The 21,181-nt window shown below is 41.2% G+C and overlaps 1 protein-coding gene across 1 annotated transcript in view; it reads left to right on the top strand.

Moving 5' to 3' along the window:
* BRF1 (BRF1 general transcription factor IIIB subunit) overlaps nt 1–21,181 on the top strand; it is a 167,694-nt gene that overhangs the window by 37,420 nt on the left and 109,093 nt on the right. Inside the window, exon 3 of the mRNA XM_085315015.1 lies at nt 3,944–4,117. Within this exon, the coding sequence (XP_085171141.1) occupies nt 3,944–4,117 (174 nt within the window). The remainder of the gene's footprint in view (nt 1–3,943; nt 4,118–21,181) is intronic.

Genomic DNA, 21,181 nt, shown 5'->3' with positions numbered 1-21,181 from the left:
TTTATTTTTAAATAYTGAAGATGCATGAAAAGCTCAGCTCTAAAGGCACATATTACTTAAAAGCATACTGTTTACCTTASATGGATTATGATGAATTATGTTTCTATGTTTGAAGATAAAAGGTTAGGTATGCAGAGAATACTAATGATAGCTTGGAGATGGGACCAGCTCCATGGGAAGGATTGCTTATGAAGGAACCTAATTTAAAATATCTCCCTCAATTTTCTTTCTTTCTTTCTTTCTTTTTTTTTTTTCCCTCCTGGATGTTCTTTGTTTCCTAAGTGCTCTCTGAGATGTGCAGCCTTGTATGAGAACATGAGAAAGAAGGCCTCATTCTAGGAACAGGCCTGGAGCTACCAGGGGAGAAATTTTGTGTATGCTTGCCCTTTCCTCAGTCCTTTTTTTTTCCTTTTGTTTTCTGGGGGGAGAGAGGAAGAGGTATGGTTTTTTAGTGGCTAAGGCAGACAGTGGTCATGCACTGTGGTCATGARAGCGGGCGGGAGGAGAGCCTGACTTACTTGCTTCTCTTCTGTCAGCAGCAGCTCCTCCAGTAGAGCTTGTTTGGACTCCTGTTGTCCGCCCCCACTTCCATCCTTGAGGTTTGGAGTGGGAGGCAGGAGACAACCCAAAGGTTTATTTCTCTTCCCTGTTCTTCCTTGTGGCATCACTACAACACATGTGATTGTCACTGATGAACAGGTGACAGCTCTTGTCTCTGTCCTTGCCTTAGCCCTCAACCATTTGTGCCCTCTGCATGTTTTTGGCACAAGGCTGCTTCCTGGAAGCTTTGGGAGCAGAAACATTGATTTGGAGCCCATTCTTCCTTCCTCAGGCCCAGGACCCACATGAGCTGCTGCTGTGGTGGTGGTGTGGCAGGCTTCTGTATCACTTTTTGTGTGGTAACCTGCAGCATCCTCGTCCCACTATCTTGTCAAGCGGGGCTGGCCCCATATACCAGTCCCCCCAGTAGTCTAATAAGCATCCAGGAATGCATGCAACTCTTCCYTGATACAAGGAAGCTTTTTGTGTTTTTACAGAAGCTTTACTTGTAAATGTTGTTTGAATTGTGCTTTTAAAACTTCTGAAATCTCTGCTTGGTTTCAGCAGCCTTTGCGACTCTGAGGACAATGATTTGTACTGGCTTATTCAGAAGGGATACTGCTGTCACTGTTGCAATATTTCCACTCTGAATCTCCCTGAAGTCAGGGAGAGGTGCATGGGTAAGGTTGTGTCTCCGTCTGATGGTACATCTACATGTAATATATACGATGTCTACAGATGGCAGTTCTTTGTGTCTTCATCTTGATAACCATACGTGACAATATGTGGCCAGAATACCACCAATCAAAGGCACTTTTGATGCAAGTGCCTTGGTAGCCTTCTTGGAGGTCACAAACCTCAGGCTGATGTTTTTTATATAAAAGGGGAGCTTCTCTTAGCCCCTCTCTCCTTGAGAGCTTGTGTTTCTTGATCTGTCTGGCAATGAGTTGCTTCTGATAGATCTTYTTGAGCTGCATGGCTGTTCTGTTGCCCCAGAATACTGGGCTAGACAGATCCAGTATGGCTGTTCTTAAAAAAAAATAAGCTTGGAGAACAGAAATCTCTGGTAGGACTAGACCAGAGCTGGCTTTAGGTATAGGCAACTGTAAGGAGGAGAGCAGCAAAATTGGCTTCAGTGTCCTGAAAGGCAAAAATGTTTCCTGCGTGCTGTGAGCACTGCTGTGTAGCAGTCTGTGGCAGCCTCTGGTGGACATGGGCTCCACGCTTAAAGTGTAGAGCAGGGCAGTGTGATGGGCAGCATGTCCCTTGCTCATGGGACTTGCTAGCTGCACAGCACCCGTCTTTGCTTTTCTACCATGCTGGGATGCTCTCAGATATGGTAAGGATTTGTGAAGCTTTGGAGTTGTTCACATCTCTCTGTTTTTCCTCATGTGTGGAAGGRAAAAGGTGGACAGAAGATGGGGGTCTTAATGCTGGAATTGGGGACGAGTAGACCTGGAGTGACCTGTGCCAGCTGTAGCCCCAGTTCTGCCCACATGTCACTGCTGGACCAGGTCAAATACCCAATACTGTTTTGTGTGTTGCTGGTTTGATCTTCAGAGAGATCATGTTGGGAGGATGGAAGTAGGGAGCTTTAGTGACAGCAGGAGGCACTGATACAGTCTGTGCTGGCTTCTGTTGTGGACTTGCTCAGGGAGGATGGTGATGGGGGAAGCTGCTTTGCTGCTGTGCAAAACTGGATAATACTCAAAGGTAAGTGAATTTTTGCTGCCCAGATGAGAACAAGTTGATTGTTTCTTAAAGACTTATGAGCCTTGAGCCAGCTTTAGAATACAGGGGCTTGGACAGGAGGTTGCAGAGCCTGAAATAAAGTTCAGGGGAGAGAGAGTGCAAATTAGTCCGAATTTTGCAAAAATGTAGTATTGTGTTTGAGACTCTTAAGACTAATGGGCATCTGTCCAGTGCCTGCTGATGTTAGTGGAACAACTATTGACTTAATGGGTTTTGGATTATTCTTGAGTAGCTTATTGTCCCGATACCTCTTGTGGAAGGTGAAACACATCCTCTGTCATTAATTCTTCATTTGGACCTGATTGTCCAAAAGTGACCCTAGGGAGATCTTGCTAGTGAGCATACTAATTACAATTTGTGCAGAAAGGAGAAGCTACAGTTTTGTAGCTTGTATTTAGCCAGTTTTTCTGATCCTAGTTGGGTTTCTGGAGTTGTGTTGTATTAGAGCTGAAGTGAAAGTGTGTTGCTGGCTGAAGACTGTTCAGAGGTTAAACAGTGTAGCATGTTGTGCATAATGATTGGGTAGGAATTTGCATAAGATTGAAAAAAAAAAAAAGTATAGCCTTCATATACTGGTGGTGTTCTGGTCAATGTTTTGCAGTCACCACCATTTGTATGAAGCGGTGGCTAAGCTACATGGAAAACCTTATGCCCAGCGTAGCATACTTGTACGCTATACTTTAGCAAAGCTACTTCTAACATCTCTGAACAGAAATAGAGGAGTGTTTCCTGTAAAAACACATACTGGAAACATCTGTCCAGCACATTGAATTAAAGGATTTTTCTTGATGTACTGTCTGACCTCTTATGTTGAGGATCTTTAGTAGTTTGTTTTCCTCCTGACTTCCCCCATCTTTCTCTTAAACTGACTTTTCGGCAGACTTTTCCGTAGCTGGAGATGTGAGAATGGGCTGGACGTTGCTTGCAGCATCTGTCTTAGCAGCTGTACCACTTCCTGCTATGAATCATCTGGAGTACTTTTTCAGGGTGAAGGCACATTTGCTTTCCTGAAGCCACAAACTAATCTCTGCAGTCTGGCAGCTAAGCCTTAAATGAAACCTCTGCTGTGAAAGTGTTCAAAGGAAGGAAGTGCTTCCCTATCAGTGGCGATCACTGAGAAGCCCTGAGAACAGCTCCTTTCTTTACGGGTTGAGTTTGTGGTCAGAGGAACTGCAAACTTCACGGGTTCTCGGAGACTTGCAGCAAAATGTCTAATTTGTTTGCACCTTGGCATCACCATGCCATGATCTGATGTTTTCAGAAATTCATCTCTACAGCTCACCAAGTGCTAGATTTCAAACTCTCTTCAGCAGAGGAAGAACGGACCTCGCAGGCAAAAGACCTGCCTATGTTTTGACCCCTTTCTTGGGTTGACCTTTGTTCTCCAGGGCTCAGTGATTGCATGTATTTGAGTACTGAGAGTCCAAAATGAGTTGTAGACTGTTTTTTTTTTTTTTTGTCTTGAAGATCTGAAGATTTATAGCTCCCAGAAACTTGAGTGAATATTAGATTCTAACATATATTTCACATAGATATGAAAATCAGAAATTCCCCCCTCAGTTTTGTCTTAAAAGAAAAAACATAGAAAAAAACCCTGCAAAGCACATTAATTGCAAAACTGTTAAGCATTCTTTCTTGTTAATTTTTCTAGGGAAACGTCAGATTCACCACTTGGGAAACCAGCTTCAACTCAATCAGCATTGTCTGGATACCGCCTTTAATTTTTTCAAGATGGCTGTGAGCAAGCACCTAACCCGGGGGAGAAAGATGACCCACGTAATTGCTGCATGTCTCTACCTGGTGTGTAGGACAGAAGGAACTCCTCGTATCCTTTCACATGTGTGCAATATGGGAGTTACTGCTTGGACCCCTAGATAAAATGCCTTTGCTGTTGCCTGGGGTGGGGGGGTGGTGGTGGTGGTGGAGGAGAGTAGGAGAGGCACTGTTCCTGCAGTGGCAATTAAAAAAACACTTTTAATAAGTCAGCTATTTAGTTTGACTGTTTTTCTAAATTTGAAATGGTAAGTGTTTAGGATGTAATTTCTAACTGCTGATTTTGTATAATGAAGCAAGTGGGGATTTTTCCTGTGTTCAAGTAAAATTTTTCCCTTTCTAAATGTACCGTACTTAGTATGGTAACRTACTGTTACTTACAAGGATCTATTAATTTCACTCTGCCTTCCCTCAATAAGTCTTAATTTCTTGTTTTTCAACATTTTCCTCTGGTTAAAAAAAAAAAAAAAGTACTCTTCCTGCTCTTTGCTGGGGATTTTTTTTAAACACCAAAAATTAACCCCAAGCCTCCTGTGCTGTCTGCACTAAAGAACGGATCTGAGTTCTGCTAGGCCTTCCATCAAGATACGTGAATGTCTTCCTTTTAAGTCTTGTGGGTAGGGCAGTAATGTTACTGTTTTGGGGAAAAGGACGTTTAAGAAATTATGTAATTTGCTCAAAGATCATACAGGAAATCAGTGACTGAAGATTGAAGTGCACATGGGTTTAAGTTGCCAGTGAGTACTCCTTGCTGTAGACCATCGTTATTTTTGTATTGTAGAACTTTGTTAACATCCTTGTAAGCTTTAGATACTGATGTACATTCAAATTTATTTATGTTTATATTTTTATGTTGTGTTTCAGTTACTGTAATTTAGATTTAGTATCACAAACACAAGAGAACACAGGCAATTGCTTGTGTTATTGCCTTAGCTCTCCTCCTCCGCTTTAAAGCAATGTATGCCTTACTAGTACCTTATTTGAAATATATATTTTTTTAAGTTTACTTCATTTCATTCTATATTTCTCTTAGTAGTTGGACAGCTGAAGTTTCTTTACTGATCTGAGGTTCTTYTTAGTTTCAGAAACTATATTCAGAATCTTAGAATTGATGCTTTGATAAYGTGGTCATTATATTTGCATTTTAAAAGAGTTTTTGCAGGAATAATGGAATTATAAAAGGAAGGCTTTACTATTAAACTTTTTTTTTCCAACGCAAAACCTTTTTGAGAACTTTGAACAGTATAGCTCTCTATCATTTTCTGAGAAGACYGTATTGAATTATAAGCATTGCCAGTATTATGCTCATGCCATTTTTTTTAGAAGTAATTTATTTGCAGTCGTTATTTAATATTACCAAATGATAGTCTGGTCGTAATATGCAAATCCACTTTTCCCCACTGGTGCAGTGATAAAAAGTATTTGAAGCAATATGGCTGTAACWGGCAAGTAAGTATATTGTAGTGCAGCAGCCGTCTGTGTAGCAAGTGTGGCTAACCCTTCCAGCAAACCTCCAGAGTCCTTTGCTTGTTGGACACATCTTTCTTTGAAGTGTTCCAGTATGCATCTCTGTTAGGTGCAATGTGTACTGGTCTGGCTGACACTTTATAAGTACCTGAATTTATTCCCTCCCCTGCTTTTTTTTTTTTTTTTTTCCTTCTCATTAAATGGAGAACACTTCCTGTRTGATATTTCGCGGATAAAATACTAGGAGTATGGTACGAATAAGACTGCAAAGATGATCTCTGTTGTCTGTATTARTATCACAAAGTACTTCATCTTCTCTTGTGTGATTTCTTTGCCATCTGGGAATCAGGAAGTGATAGTGCATGACTGTATGGCTCATTTTTGTTAGTGGTGATTTTTGAAATCCATTACATAAACTTCATTTTGTAGTTGGCATTAAGAATTTATCTGTGTTGAAAATCTCTAAAGATGGGAACTTTTTACTTTGGGACAGTGAGTTCAGGTTATGGTGGATGCATTATGCTGTGTTCCTGTGTTTTGGAAAGCCATTAGTGTGTTTTAGTATTTCAGGTCCAGTGTGCTTTTGGGGGGGGGTGGGGAGAACCTCCTATGGATTCTGACCATTGAATTATTACCTGCTCTTTGGGTATCTTGCTCTTTCATTAGAAATTTGGAAAACTGAGAGCTGCAGGTGTGTATTGTTGGCTTCTGAAATCAAAATACACTCAAGTCTCTACAGACTAGTTAGGATGGCCATTATCAGTGTGTTATATTTGTTTCCAGCCTAGCAATATACCAGTGGGCAATAGGAGGCAGCCTTACTCCTAAAGCCTTTGATCCAGAGAGACCAAGAGCACTTGTAAAGGATGGCAAAGTAGCAAGAGACTTTACCGAAAACGAAGTTGCACGTTCAGGGTAACGATGAGCTTTCCAGTTGCTTTTGGTCCTTTGGAGAAAGCAGTCGAGGATGGCATGCAGAGAGGAGAGAGGCGCTGTACAAAGCGTATCAGTATTTATAACAGATTTATGTAATTCCACTGAACTGTAGATTTTGACAGTTAAGCGTTCATTGTTGTAATGGAGCTTTTATGAGGAAATTCTTTGGGAGGAATTTAGAAAAGTTAAGGCTTTGAAGATCAGAGCATGTAGTTTAGAAGAAAGAGATACGGAAGAAGATGCCAAGAGCAGCATTTTCAGAAGTTGGAGGCAGTGCCTTCGTATTGGGCTACCCAAATGAATCGATGGAGTGATGGAGTCATAGAGGGTAGAGAGGTTAGATAGGAGCGGATTAGCCTTTGAAACAGAAGGCAGCATRTTTCTTAAAAAATGCTGTGGTGGAAGGAGCAAAGCTGTGGCCTGGGGAGGTGCAGCCAGAGGTGGTCAGGGGCTGAAGTGCAAGAAATGCTTTGTACTCACCAGTGGCAGAACTGAGCGAGTGGGAAGGGTTTGGAGAACAGGATTTAATTGTCTGCATTGAGTTCAGTTTGAGGGATGGAATGTGTTATCTTGTGCAGATATCTGCTTATCCTGCTTTTTTCATAATGTGCTTATTGCCAACCAGCCTCTGTGAAAATGTAAGGAAAATTCTAGCCAAGTCTAATGGAATGGTTTGAATTTTACCTGAATAAACCTCAGTATGAAACAGAAAAACATTAAGTTCTCCTTGGTTCTTAYGTGTTGTCTAAATAATATTTTGCATTTTTATATTAAGTAATACAAATATACTTTATGTTCTCTTTAAGTTATAAAACTTTTTTCAGATAAAAAAAAGTATCTAAAGTACAGCTTTTATTTATAGTTTTTTGGAAAATTTAGGACTATATTTGAGATCTGAAATCATTTTATATCAGTTTGTTTTTTGTTAGCTTATTTGACACAGAAACCCATAAGGCAGTAACTTTAACGTGACTTTTCATTTACTCACCTTGTTTATACAGGTTGGCAGTGTTTTAAAGGGAAGATGGCTTATTAGCTATCGGCTAAATCTGGGAGGTGTTTCATCCTTTCAATGAACTACTGGTGAAAACTTTCATATTATTCTCTTTATAAATGCATTTGTATTATTAATGTCAGCAATAAAGACATACTGCAAAATACACATGGAAGAAGTAATGATTTTAAGTCAGGCTTGACAGAATTGGCTGTCGTACTCGCAGGGTCCAGTCTGGAGCGATCCTGAGCATTTCCGGTGACATCTGACATCAGTTGGCATCGTGACCGCTCCGTACGTTGCAGAATCTGGCTTGTAATTCGTTTCTTGGAATAGTAACAGTCCTCACTTGTTTCTCTTTAATGTTTTGAACAGCTCTTCCACCCCTACATATGACTGAATGCAAACAAAGAGCTTTTTAGCTGGTACTGCTGTTCCCGAGAGCGAGTGCTTTGGAAGAGTCAAGCGCAGGTTTTGACCGACTTAAGGGTTTGTGTGCAACCTGCGGCTGCCCTGGGGGTCGCGCCGAAATAAGGAGAGGCTTGCGTTTTATTTTGCAGGGGGGAGATCAGTTTGTTTTAATCAGGGCACATTTTATTACTTTTTAAATCCTTATTGCTATACGTGACTCTTACTTAAAGAAGAAAAAAACTCCACCTGTACACTGTTTTGTTTGTAATATTTTCACCCCGTCACCTACTTTTTTTTTTTTTTTTTTTTTTTTTTTTTTTTTTTTTTTTTTTATCAGTGACGTTTTATGTTGCAAGTGTCTCTGTCTCCTGTGCCTACCCCTCCATTCTTTCTTTTTCTTTAAAGGTCTCTGAAAAAATGCCCCCTTAGTTGTGAACCAAATCCTGTCTTAGTAGCACTTAGTAAACAAAACCTTTTCTACATGAGAAGAGTTCTCACAAAGTTCCCTCACCGGCTATCTTGTGTAAATATGCCCGTGTTTGCCTGTGGGGGTAAACTCGGGGCAGGTTTCCCCTGCTGCAGCAGCAAGGCTGATGAGCCTGGGTGCACGTGGAAGCCTCGTGCTTCTGCAAGGACACTGGCACAGTGGCCTCACTCTGCAGCCTTCCCACCGCCCAGGGTCAGGGCAGCCTGCAGCTGGACATCCCCAAGTTTGGTCGTCCCGGTCATTCAGCTGGTCTTCAGAGGCTTTTTGAGTCGTCAGAGGAAGGAGATGGACTCCTCCTATGGGTCCAGGGCACCCAAGTCAGGCCTCTCTTCTGAACTGTTCTTGGAGGAACCTGTCAGCGAATGGTATGGGAGAAGTAGCCTCTGAATTTGAGGGTGTGAGCAGGAGAAAGTTTGCTTCTCGTGGTTTCTGTTGTGTGTGAACTTACACTGGATTGGAAGGTGTAGGATACTTTTCCTCTGCTTTCTGCACTCCATGAGCCTCCCTTTGGCTTGAGACAGGATCAGGAAGACTTGAGAGGCTCTCATCAGGCAAGCAGGGTCTGGGAAAAAAAAAACGGGCATCTTCTTGTTGAATGGGCTGGACTGTTATTTCCATGTGGATTTCCTATCTATCTGCAGTGCTTGTGCTCTATTGCCAAGCTATTTGACTGCCTCCCGGTTTAATGTGTTTATTTTCATGTCACAGTAAGGGGAAGTTGAGAGTATTTATCTTCATTTTCCAGGTGCAGAACTGAAGTTAAGGGATGCATTCAAAGCTACCCAGAAAATCTGTGATGGAGTAAGGAATTGAACTTAGGTCTGTGTAATCCTAGATTAGGTACCAGCTACTGAACCATTCTCAGTTTTTGGAATTTGCAAGCAAAGTTCAGCTAATTTCCTTYGGAGCGTTTGCAAGCTCTGTTGGCTTCCCACACTGTCTTGGGAGGCTTTGTATAACCTCACCGTGAGAGCCTTTGATGGATACATTCTTTGTTTCCCTACTAACACTTCAAGGTCTATCTTTGCAAGGAAAAGGGCAAGGCTTCCTTTTTTTAWTAGAAATGAAAAATTGGGTCTCCAACAATCTTTTGACCTCTACTAAGCTTACTGGAGCCAGCAGGCCCTAGTGTTCCCAATTAAAAAGTTAACTTTTGAAATTAAACTTTAATCAACAGCATTTTAGAGCTCTAGTTAGAAAGTTAATAAAAACATTTTTTCTTCTCCTATGGACTTCTATTTTTTTTTCAGTCATTGCCCTTTTGATTTAATAGGGTTGCATTCAGAATTTGTTGCATGCAAGTGTTCTGTGACAAGGACAGAACATAAGAGATTAAAAGCTGATTTTAAACTGGATAGTTAAAAATACATGTCATATTTACTAAATCAAATTATTTCATTTCCCTAGAACTTTTTGTCTGGTTAAAAAGTGGTAAGATGTTATTTTCTAGACTTAAAGAAGTCTTGGAAAAGACTTGTGYACTCTCTTCAAAATGAAGTTTTAGGTGACCTGCTTTTGAATGTATGGATTTTAGTTAGTTTAGTTTTTTCAGCTTATTAATGGAATTTTGCAACCTGAACTATGGTGCAGCTATTGATGCCCTATGTTAGTTGCATATATTTCCCAGTGGTTCATCAATTTTGTAATGCATGGCTCRTGTGATCATTCTTATTTTGTACTACAGGAGAAAATGCTATAGAGATTTAGAGAAAAGAGTAGCCAGTGGCAGCTGTAGAAATTTAATTTCTGCACCCTCATTTCTGCTGCTCACCCTCTCTCCAGCCAAGGTTGGGCCTACTCCATCGAGCAGCGGGGCTCATGACCCAAAGCCAGCGTATCTAGGCCTCTCTTCCACAGAGCACAGCAGAATCATCTGCRTTTGTCACCTAACAGTACTGCCTCACACCTTTCTGCTGTGCAGAGAAGTATGAAGTATGTTGGGGAGGGGATGAAGTGTTTCATCGTTCCTGTCAGAGGGAAAGGTAGACAAGTTTTCCTTTCCATGTACTAGCTGATGTTGTATGCAGACCTCTCTGCAGTGTTACTTGCCATTAATTTGAATTTTACCCAAATCATGTGGAGTGTTTTAAATCTTGTGTCTTGGGAAATCTCTGTCCACTTGCTGTTGCACAAGGGAGCTTGTTTTAGAAACCGTGTCRTCCTGCTGCTGTTTGGGGGCCAGTCCACCATCTGGCTCACTTCTTGCATCTGCTCTTCTCACCACACAGGCTGCTCCTGGCAACCACCTGAGCGATGGGTGCAGCGGTAGCACCCACAAGACCGGCTGGGGATGGTGCTGCACCGCTGCAAGGTCTCTTGTTTGATCTCCAGCCGTACTCCAGTGGAGCTTGGTTTTCCCCTGTGTTGTATCTTTTGAGTCCTGTGCTGATATCTTCATCCGGTGGTATCTAAGGTGATGCTGGGCACCTGTGCTTGACACTTGAATTGTTCCACTTGTGTCTGATTGTTTGCAGTGCCTTTTAAAAAGAATTCCCTCTTAAGAAGAACAAGATGTGAAGCTTGGGAGACTGACTGTGGGCTCTGCACCTGGGGGATAGGGCTGAGAAGGTGGTAAATGGCCCTCAGATGCTGCTCTGATCACTTGGGGAAGAAAGCCAAAAAACCTCACTTGTGTGTAACTCAGGTGTGGTAGGAAAACGGTGAGGGTGACTGCTAAATAGCATTTTTCTCCAGGGTGATCTGTCTCTGAAAGTCATTGAAGCTGTCCGTGAGGAGACCGTAATTTTAATACGGAGAGTCTGTACTTCAGTGAATTTCTTTACTCGTTTAAGATTTTTGAAAATAAAAAAGGGGTAGGAACTTTACATTGTGAAGTGTGCCAGCTCGAAGTGTTACTGCTTAAATGCTTGTGCTAAATGCCCATGGTGGATGCTGCAGAGAGGGAGGGGAAAAGCTGCTGTAAGTGCAGTAGTGATAATTGACCCACTTAAGAGAGCTGCTCTAATTTTGCATATTATAGCATCCTGGAAACTCAGATAAGACTGCTGATCTCTCCAGCTAATAGGATTTTTATATATACTATCCAAAAGGAGGAGGACTGCAGTTTTGTGTGTGTAGGCTAATATTTTGTTTAAGAATGGTACACTCTGAAAATCTGCGTTTCTGTTAACTTGTTACTGACTCAGGATAGAAAAGTATTTAACCTCTTGCTCTGGCAAGGGGACACCTGATCCTGCCCCATCAAATCCACAGCCAAAATTCGCAGTGGCTCCCGTGTAGAGGAGTGGCCAACTTTTTTTCCCTTAGGTTACTGGCACCCAGCAGGTGGCTCAAATTGTCAACTTTTCCATAATGCAGCATTGAACCAAGTGTCTAGAGATAAAGGGAGCGACAGAGTCACAGGATGGCCTATAAAGATTATGACTTAGGCTGGTTTTGATAGCTTTGTTTTTTTTTGTTTTCCCCATTTAAGTGAAATTTTGAACAATAAAGGTCAAAACACTCCTTTTTGGAAAATTTGATGGGAGGAATGTGTATATGTGTGTATTTTTTTCCTTTAACAGAGCAAAATGATTCAAGTCCTCAAGCATTTTTTTCTCAAAACACATTGATGAGTACGACTGCTGAAAAATACAGATTTTGCTAACAAAAGAACTTTACACACAGCTTGTTTTAATTTTGGAGGTCCTTTGCCTATCACATCTTTCTGCGTTCGGACAGAGACAGTTGTCATGATCCCACAAAGGCGCAGGATTTTCTCTGTAGATGTTTGAATTAGTTCCCCTGAAGCCTTTGTAGCTGTGGGTTTAAATTACAGTATGGGCAGGTAGAACAAATGTTTATTGTTGGGCAGTCCTGTGCTCTGCCACTGCGCTGGGCCCTGTGCAACACCGAGTTACTTGCAGTAGAAGAATCTGACCCAGATTTTTCTTTAATGCATGTAATAAAGTATTTAAATTCAGTGCGTGGTCCGTCCTCTCAGTAGGTCAGTGCCAGACTGGGGTTTCTGAATGGGTGAGACATTCTCRCGGTGGTAAGCGAGCATGGATGGAAACAGAGGCAGGGAACAGAAGAAGTAAGAAAGCATCTGTGATGCTGGGGTAGAAAATATGAGGGGCAGCCCTCAAATACCAGCACCCCCTTGCGAGGGGGTGAAGCTTCGAAACAGAGCGGTGGGGGCCGCRGGAGCTAAGGAGGTGAGCGAAGGCGGGAGGAGCGCTGGGCTGGGGGTCGGCGTGGTGCGTGGGAGGCAGAGGGGCCTGCTTCGGATGAAACACGGACAGCGGCAGGAAGATGAGGAAGGGGGATCACACCTCTGAGGTGACCTTCAGCAGTCCTTGCATGGTTGTGAAAATAAATATTTAACAGTCTCGCTAAAGCTTGTTTGCAAGAGGAAGTGATTAGGATGGCTCTCTGCTTAATTCAGAGCTTTATCTCTGGATCTCAATTTTGGTGCTTGTACAGGCAATAACACTGTTTAGCTGGGTAGCGTTTTGACCTGATGGRAGCTACTATATTGTAAACAGCAGCCATTAAAAAGCAACGGGGAATGGCTACTGATTGTGTATCACATTTTTGCTTTTGTCTGAGGATATGCTGGATGTGGCATGGGACTGGAGGAGACGCTTCTCCTTCGTTCTCTGCACCCCTACCTCCCTTAAAAAAAAACAAACAAAAAAACCACCCTACTGCTTTGGTTAAGTAAGTTCTGGTACCAAACATGATCAATTGCTGATGTTTTTGATCCATTCACTGAAAAATATTCCTGGTTTTAGCCATGACTAATGATTTTTGCATTCTAATATTTTAGAAGTCAATTAGAAAATTAAATGCTCTTGTTCATCAAAATAGTTTTGAAGATGGTATATTTGCATTTTAATGTAGTAAGAATGATGCCTTAAAAGACAAATCTATATTCTTGAATACTTTAATTAAGATCCAGTAATACGTAATAGGTTAAGTAGAAGCCACTGCATTGACAGCTACAAGCACTTCTGTACTTGCTATCTGCAAATATTATTTTAGCTTGGTCTTCTAAAACTGTCTCCACTTTCATCATATTCTTAAGTCTTACACAGTCTTATTTTGTGTTTTGTATGATGTTATAAGAACAAAGTGAAAGTGTATCAGAGAAACAGTACTACTTTTCAAATTTATTTTGGAAAAACACAAGTCATTCTCATACCTGGCCTTTTCCCCTATCTTGAAAGAGGTTTTGATAATGGTTTCTTACATCGTAATAAAGTATAAGCATTTTAAAAATTAGTGAAAGTATTTTTCAAGAGCTGTCTTATTTCTTCAGATGCTTGTCACTAGGATTTTTTCTTTTATGACAGTCTTCAAGCAGAAACTGCATGCTGGAAGTGCTTCTTAAAAGACTTTTTTTTGGTAATCTCATGCCAAGCAAAATGTGAGATGAGCCTTTTCACTGTTAGCCTGTCTTGTGGCAAATGCATGTCCTTCCTCAAAGGCAAAAGCAAATGTCTTTTGAGAATAATTGCCAGCCTGGCTCACTGTTGTCCGAAGTATGAGTGATGTCATGCCTAATCGCATGGCGATGTGTGCGCCTCTCCCCCTCGAGAGGGAAAATCGTCTTTGCATCTTATCCAGTTTCAGCAGTTTGGGAAAACAGGAGTCTTAAACGAGCCCCCAAACAACCAAAACCTTGATCTCTTCTGGAGATCTGCTTTTGAAGCAAAATGTTCCCCATGTCTTCTTTATTTTGACTGCATATTGGAAATAAGATGTTCAAGATAATGTGTGCTTTGAAGCTTGTATATTGTGTATTTTAGAYTTGATCCTTTAAACATTTGACAATAAAACGTAAATTGCAGCGCTCTCATCTATATTTAGATCAGCTGTAAGTGAATCATTTAAAGTTTTCAACATCCTTCCAGTTTGGGAGGAACATAGTAGTCTCAGTAATGTTTTGACTGCATGTATTGGTAAAGTGCTATGAGATTTGCTAATCAATATTTTTAAAGGGAGATATATAACTGTTTCTTCAATGGAGGCTCATCTACCAAGAATAAAGTCATAACTTATGCCAAGGCATGGAGTAGAAATCAGAGTACTCCCCAGATGCCTTTTGTACTGCAGAAAGGTACAATGAACGTATATCAGATAGTTTGTATGTGGTAACAAAAAATATATTGCTGGAAAGCAAATTCTGAAAGAGAGGAAAAATCTTTTAATCGTATAGSCTGGAAAAAGTCTTTTACACTGGGAAAAAAAATTGTGTAGATCTTATTTCACCACTTCCCATAATCTTTATAATATGAGGAGAAAAACGTGCAATAAAAATACATATTCAGCAGTATGACTTCAGGATGTGATTAACTGAAATGCTAGTAAGTCTGTTGTATACAAAGCAGAACTCTAAACATTGCCTCCATCTTAYTATCAGAAGTTCTCACCTTATCTGTTTTACAATATTTTTCTTTCTATAATTGGACCTTTTTACTTTTGTTATGTTTGTGGAAAGCCTTTTGGCCTTGCAGTGTCCAAGGGAAAACAAAGTTGTTAATGTCCTTTCAGGTAAATCAACACATAGCAAAATTCTAGAACAAAGAGCTAGTAATTCATGTTGGACTGTAGAAAATTTGGGAGTTTAACTTAACTGGGTAGTTTGTGTAAAACCAACACTGTCCTTGTTGTGCAAGGATTTGGTTCCCTGGTAGCTAACTTGCATTGAGAACACAAACTCCTCTTTTCCCCCTCTTCCTGATGAAGTCATAGCTTCAGACTAATGGAGTTCTGCCTGTTCAGCTTCAAAGGTTATGAGATTACAGATGCTCTTCTCTGTGACTTTTCCTGTTGGATGAAAGAGTGGGAACCTCTAAATTAGGAATATTTACCACTGATATTACCAGTGGATCATCCTTGACCTTCAGCAAAATTAGGAAAAAATGTAAGATAATATAAGTCATTGCTGCAGAAGTCTCTTCTGCAGAAACATCTGGGGTTTTCAGCTGCCAGGTCTTGATCAGTACCTGAAACCAGAGAACAGTCTATTCTGTTCTTATTTGGAGTTGAAAGTCAGATTTTCCCAGGTGAGTGTCATTAAGCTCTGCAGAATCAAGTTACATTTTCTCTTCTAAATGAAAATTTCTGGTCCTTAAAAGATCAGTCTTGTAGAGTATGCAACAGATGGACTGCATCTGTACTGCTGTCTCTGAGGGACTTCCAGATCACTGCATTCTTATCACATCTGGAGGACCCAGTTCATTGCCAATAATTATTTTTAGCACATATTTAGATAACACTTTTTCCACTTTAAAATATTTCATAAACCTTCAGTGTGATATTTATTAGAATCTACCTTCTGTCTTCTACTTAGATTCTAAGCTCTTACTGTGAGAAAAGACAAACTCAAGTATTGGTTGCTGCTGTACTCATTCTTCACCCTTTAAACTGGTGGTTTCTGTGTCCCAGCTGTTTCTTGGTCATTCAGTGATGAGAAAAGTGTCTCCAGTCTTTGGTTTTCACTGACAATATTGACAGTCCTACCAGTATGGCTGGTAAAACTGGTCATTTCCCTTTTGTTGCGGCTGGAGAAATTGGGAGCATGGTTAAGAGCAAAGATCTCTGGTTGAGAGGTAGGCGGTTAGAACCAGAAGAAAGTATCTAAAACAGAAGCTGGAAAACAAGTAGTTGTACTTAGGAACCTGGAACTGAGCATAGTTCTCCAGGGGCATCCTTGCAGGTGCTGAAAAAAGGGAAATAATCACTTCCCCTGACTACTGGCAGCACCCCTGCTAATAGAGCCCAGTATGTGCTTGGTTTTAATGCAAGAGCGTGGTACTGCCTCATGTTCAACTTGTCCGTGGGGACCCTCAGGTCCTTTTTTGCAAGTTTCTCCCTAGTTGGTCAGTCCCCAGCCTGTACCAGGGTTATTCTGTTTTAGGTGTAAGGCTTTGYGTTTGTCTTTGAACTTCTTGAAGTTCCTGTCAGCTTGGTTCTCTAGTGTGCTGTGATCCTCTGAACGGCAGCCCGATCCTCCCCTACGTTCCCCTAACTTAATATCATGTTTGAACTTGCCTGGAGTGTCTTCTGTCTTGCTATCTCATTGCTGGTCAAGACAGTTGCTCCTGTGACATGCCAGTAGTACCTGACTGCCAGGTGGGCTTTGTGCTATTAATCACTGCCCTTTTAAGCCTGGCAGTCCAGCCAATTTTGTGCCTACCTTATAGGCCAGCTGTCCAAACTGTATCTCGTTAATGTGACCGTAGAAGTACTACGGGAGACTGCGTCTTTAGCCTTGCTGAAGTCAAGGTAAGCAGCATCCAGTGCTGTCCCGTGTTCACTGAGCCCGTCAGTTAGGTTGCCATGTAAAAGTGATCAGTAGGTAATGCTTTTCTCAGTGGTGCTTCTGAAATGTCTTTTTGCTTCGCAGTTTGTGTTTGGCTTGTACTGTATACGGAGGATTTCTCTTTGCTCGGAATCCAGAGCACTCAGTCTTCTCCTGACAGTAGAAACGCAGTGACAGGCACTCGTTGATTTTAGGGTTAGTGACTAAGGTCCCTTCTGGTCTAGCAGAAAACCTGAATCCTGTTCCATAAGGGGAATTCAAAACCAATAGACTTGTTGGGCCTTCAAGATGACTGTTCTTCTTTTAGAGCTGTTGTTGCTCTGCAGCCGAGAATGCAAGAATTGCAGGGGTAGAAGAGCAAGCAAGTAGAAGCTTTTCCTGGTTGAATGATCAGACAGTAGCGAAGAGGGGGTATACTTCATTCGACTTGTTTCTCTCAGCGTTATTCCTCTGTGTTTCTTCAGTTTTTGTTTTACTARTATATAATATATGATTATAATGACCATAACGTAAAGAGCCATAGCAGCAGGGTTGCAACTCTGGTTTGCTCTCTCATACCTGAKGGTCCAGACTATTGAAGTATAGAGTTTATAGTATTTTATAGAGCAGGTCAGTATTATGATCCCCATCTTATAGGTGGGGAAACTGAGGCACAAAAGCAGCAAAATGACTTGTTTAGCTGGGCAGTAATATGATCTAGATCTTTTGTGTCCTGTATGCGTCTGTACCTTATACAGCTCACTGCCTCCCAGAACGTAGGAGTCCTGTTCTGCATATTATTMTTCTCTCTGATTTTGGCAAGACAGTAAGATATACTTATGCAACTATATTTTTAGCTATTTGTGGAAAAAGTGTTAAGTTTTGCAGCCTCTCTAGTTCTGATGCTGTACTGAACTTGACATCAAAATTCTATGCTGAATTTCTAAGTCTCAGCAGCGAAGAAATAAGTTATTTTTCTTGAAACCTCTTCAAATGTGACACAATCAGCGAGCAGCTGTAAACATGGGATCCACGATAGCGTTCTTATTCGTTGTTCAGTTGAGCTGTGTTTTTTTTTTAAGAGATTGCAGTCAGTGCACTGTAGAACGTTATTTGAAATTACACTGCTTCGTTATGATAAAACTACTGCAACACTGTGTGAAAGGAGTCTGAGAAGATCGTTCCCAGCATATCACTGGCAATTTTTATTTTCCCAGAGGCAGATGATATGTACATCATTACTGATTTTTTTTTCTCATGAAGAATTCCAGCAGCTGAGATAAGTTTACAGCTTCTTAAAAACTGATAATGAAAGAGCAGTCTCTGTGCTGTAAGAGAGACATGAGATAAGTGCTTGCCATTGCTTCAGCATTCAAAAGAAGATAATGCAGGGATAAAAGTTTAAAATGACACTTCAGGAGAAGATTCCTCATTTTCCATCTTGTTTAAAGGCATTTAATGAAGGTTGTTAACTTTTAAGAACTTGAGAAATGCCATTTGCAAGTAAATTAACTTCAGTGCGTTCACTAACTGATGCTATGCAACATTGTATTGAAATGCTTTGCAAGTTCCTACTTAAGTGAAGTAAATATTGACAGTACCGTCAACTGAATTGTAGTATCTGTGACAAGTATAGAATTACAACAGATTGCGTACTGAAGAGCTCTGCGTTTCCATTAGGATTTATTTGTGCATATTCTGCCCCCTTTCTACCCTTCTCCCCCTATCAGGGTTCTCCCATTGCTGCTTATGGATCCTCTCATAAAGATGAGTAAATGATATGCAAGCAGTTGACACTTTTTAAAYGCTGAGAATTGGTATGTGTATCTATGGAGTGATTTTAGAGCTAACTGGTGCAAAATTGAATTGCGTCTTAAACTGAATAAAGGATTTTAAGGTTATTATGGGAGCTTCTTAGCCATTTATTTTGGGTAATTGAGGTATGAAAATTAGGCCTGGCATGCTTGAGAGGAGGGGCTGAATATGTAGTGTGGATTGCCTGTATTTTCATGATAAAGGACTCAGTATGTCACTTAGCTGTTAAGCTTTTTTTTTTTTTTTTTTTTTTTTTTTTTTTTTTTTTTTTTTTTTTTTTTTTTTTTTTTTTTTTTTTTGTATCTTTGGGCAGATGGGCAAATTTCTCTGTTGACTGACAGATTGTGATCTCACTGAGTATATTGGGACTTTGCTTTAGGACAGCATATAGCTTGGTCTCTCAAGGGCAAGGAGACAGTGTGAAAAATAATTCTTTACCATAAACCTAACTACTGGGAGATTATACTGCAAACGCATTTGCAAGGTTGCATCTCTGACTCTTGGRAGAGACCTGACAATCTCAGAGTCCTAAAAATGTGTGTAATAATCAGAAGGTTTGAAAGCATTTTACCAAGGAGGGCAAAACTGTCATCTSCATTATAGAAGCGTGGTATAGAAGGGTGAAGCGTTTTCTGCAGGGCAGGGTGGTRGCAGAACTGGGAACAGAAGCCCAGTGTCCTGAGCCCCAGCCTCCGCTCCCTCCGGACAGTGCCTTTCATTTTCGTGGAGAAAACTGATTCCAAAGGAGAGGTATTTATTTCCCACCCTCTCACATAGATAAAATACAAAGCGTATCAAATGCCTGCGACTGTACTTTCCCTGTTCAATAGATCATCTCTAAGATAATATTCTAGTAATTGAACCCTCTGGAAAATTTTGCTACCTTAAAACCTCAGATACGTGGTCTGTCTTCCCAGCAGTGTAAACTCATCCCTCCCCCCTGCAGTACTGCACATGTTCAAGGACCAAATTTAATCTTGTTCTAGGGGTAACCTTTCAAGACATAAATTCATGCTAAATTTAAAACCTGGTATTTTATGTCCTTGAAGAGGATTGCGTCATGTTGAGAATTGTATCTAAGTATGATGCATCACTTGTCTCTAGCCCTGGAAGGTGCTTAAAATTGGTGTTTGACATTTTTCAAGTTAGAAAAGCTCGTGCAGTTTCTTTTTCGTTTTCTTTCTCCTTGAGAGTGAATTGGGCTCGCAAGAAGTAAAGGTATCTTCTCGTCCTGACAGCAGCAGCTACAAGTGATCCCTTCCATTTTGCCTCGCTGTGAGCTAGAAGTGCGGACGCGGTTGCACATTGTGCCTTGCCTGCAGGGTGGTGAAGTGAAACATGCTAACTCCGTAGCTTGTGTGTATGGTGGTGCACCCCCAGGCACCGGGCTAACTGTCCAAGGATGTAACARCGTGAGTAGAAACGAACTTCTAAGCACGCCTCCCTTGGACGCTCGAGCAGCAGTGCTCTAAAGTGTAGCCTGCGCAAGATGCATTATGCTTTATTCGGTAAAATGCTTTATCAGTAACTCATTTGGGATAAGCTGTTATTTATGAATCATAAGGTAAAGCCAGTTTAGAAARCAACTTTTTAAGAAAATGGCAAATTGCGTGTACCTGTGTGCTGCTATGACTTGCAYGGGTTTCTGCCACAGTGAATAGTCCTATGTAGAAATATGTTAAGTAATGTATATTGATGCGATTCTCTTGAAGTCCTGTTAGCATGGGAAACTTAACACGTTTGGTTGTTGGGTTTTCCACTGAAGGCCATTGAGAAGTCATCAGCCTCGGAACGGCAAGGATGAATTTCCTTCCTTTTGGAAGCTATGCTGCTTTTTTAAATCAGGCCACTGATGACAGTAAATTTCTGTTAGGTAAGAAAGAGTGACGCTGTTTACGTGTAAGACATTAGGTAACGTGTGCACACGGGTAGATGGAGTTCATCAACAACAGCCGTAAAGTGGCGTTTGAGACTGGGCAAACTCTGCTGCGTCCCAGGGCAGTTGTGCAACAGCTGCAGCCCTCTTGGCTGAGCAAGATGTTGTGGAGATAAATCTCCAAGGAGCAGTTGATACTAGTTCATTAGGCTTAGTATGGGCATGCAAGCAAAGATGTAACACTTGGCTTCTAGCATGGAAAATACAAAACATTCTGTATCTATAGAATCTGTTTTTGCTCTGGCTTAGTGGAGCAGAGTAGCACTACTTTTCTAAAAGTCTATCTGTGCGTTTACCGTGTGTGAGCTGCAGCAACACTCTGATGAACTTCTGCGCGGGAGTCGTGTGCGTATTTGAAACAGCAAAGGTGTTACMCATTAATCAAATCTGGGATTGCTATAAAGCAGTTACTCTGCAGGCGTTTGCTCCTTATTTGTTTTAAGGTTTCTCTTTGAGATAAGGTAGGTCTTTGTGTTTTGGAGCAAGCTGGGGAGAATTCTGCAAACAGCGCGACTTTAAAGAGTAATTTGAGTAGGTGGGACGGGGGACTGAGCGCTTGTCGCAGGCTCCAGTTTGGGGGAATGCGTTAAGGTGGGGTAAGCTGGTGCGGCTTCGGAAAGAAGTCGTCTCGCTCTGCCCTTGCCTGCTCGTTCCTCCCCCAGTCCCTCCCCTCCCTTGTATCAGCCCAGGTGTTTGTGCAGCTACATAAGAACTGGGGAGTTAATCCAGCTGAAAACAGACCAAAAAAAAAAAAAAAACTGCTTATTTCAGTCAGTTCCCTGGCTTGCCACGTTGCTGCACAAGCAGCAGTCCAGTGGA

Source organism: Rhea americana, unplaced genomic scaffold, assembly GCF_003343005.1.
Source record: "Rhea americana isolate MKP2758 unplaced genomic scaffold, rheAme1 scaffold_42, whole genome shotgun sequence".
Taxonomy (NCBI): domain Eukaryota; kingdom Metazoa; phylum Chordata; class Aves; order Rheiformes; family Rheidae; genus Rhea; species Rhea americana.
Note: the sequence above shows the minus strand (reverse complement) of the source record. Positions and strands in the feature narration are given on the sequence as shown.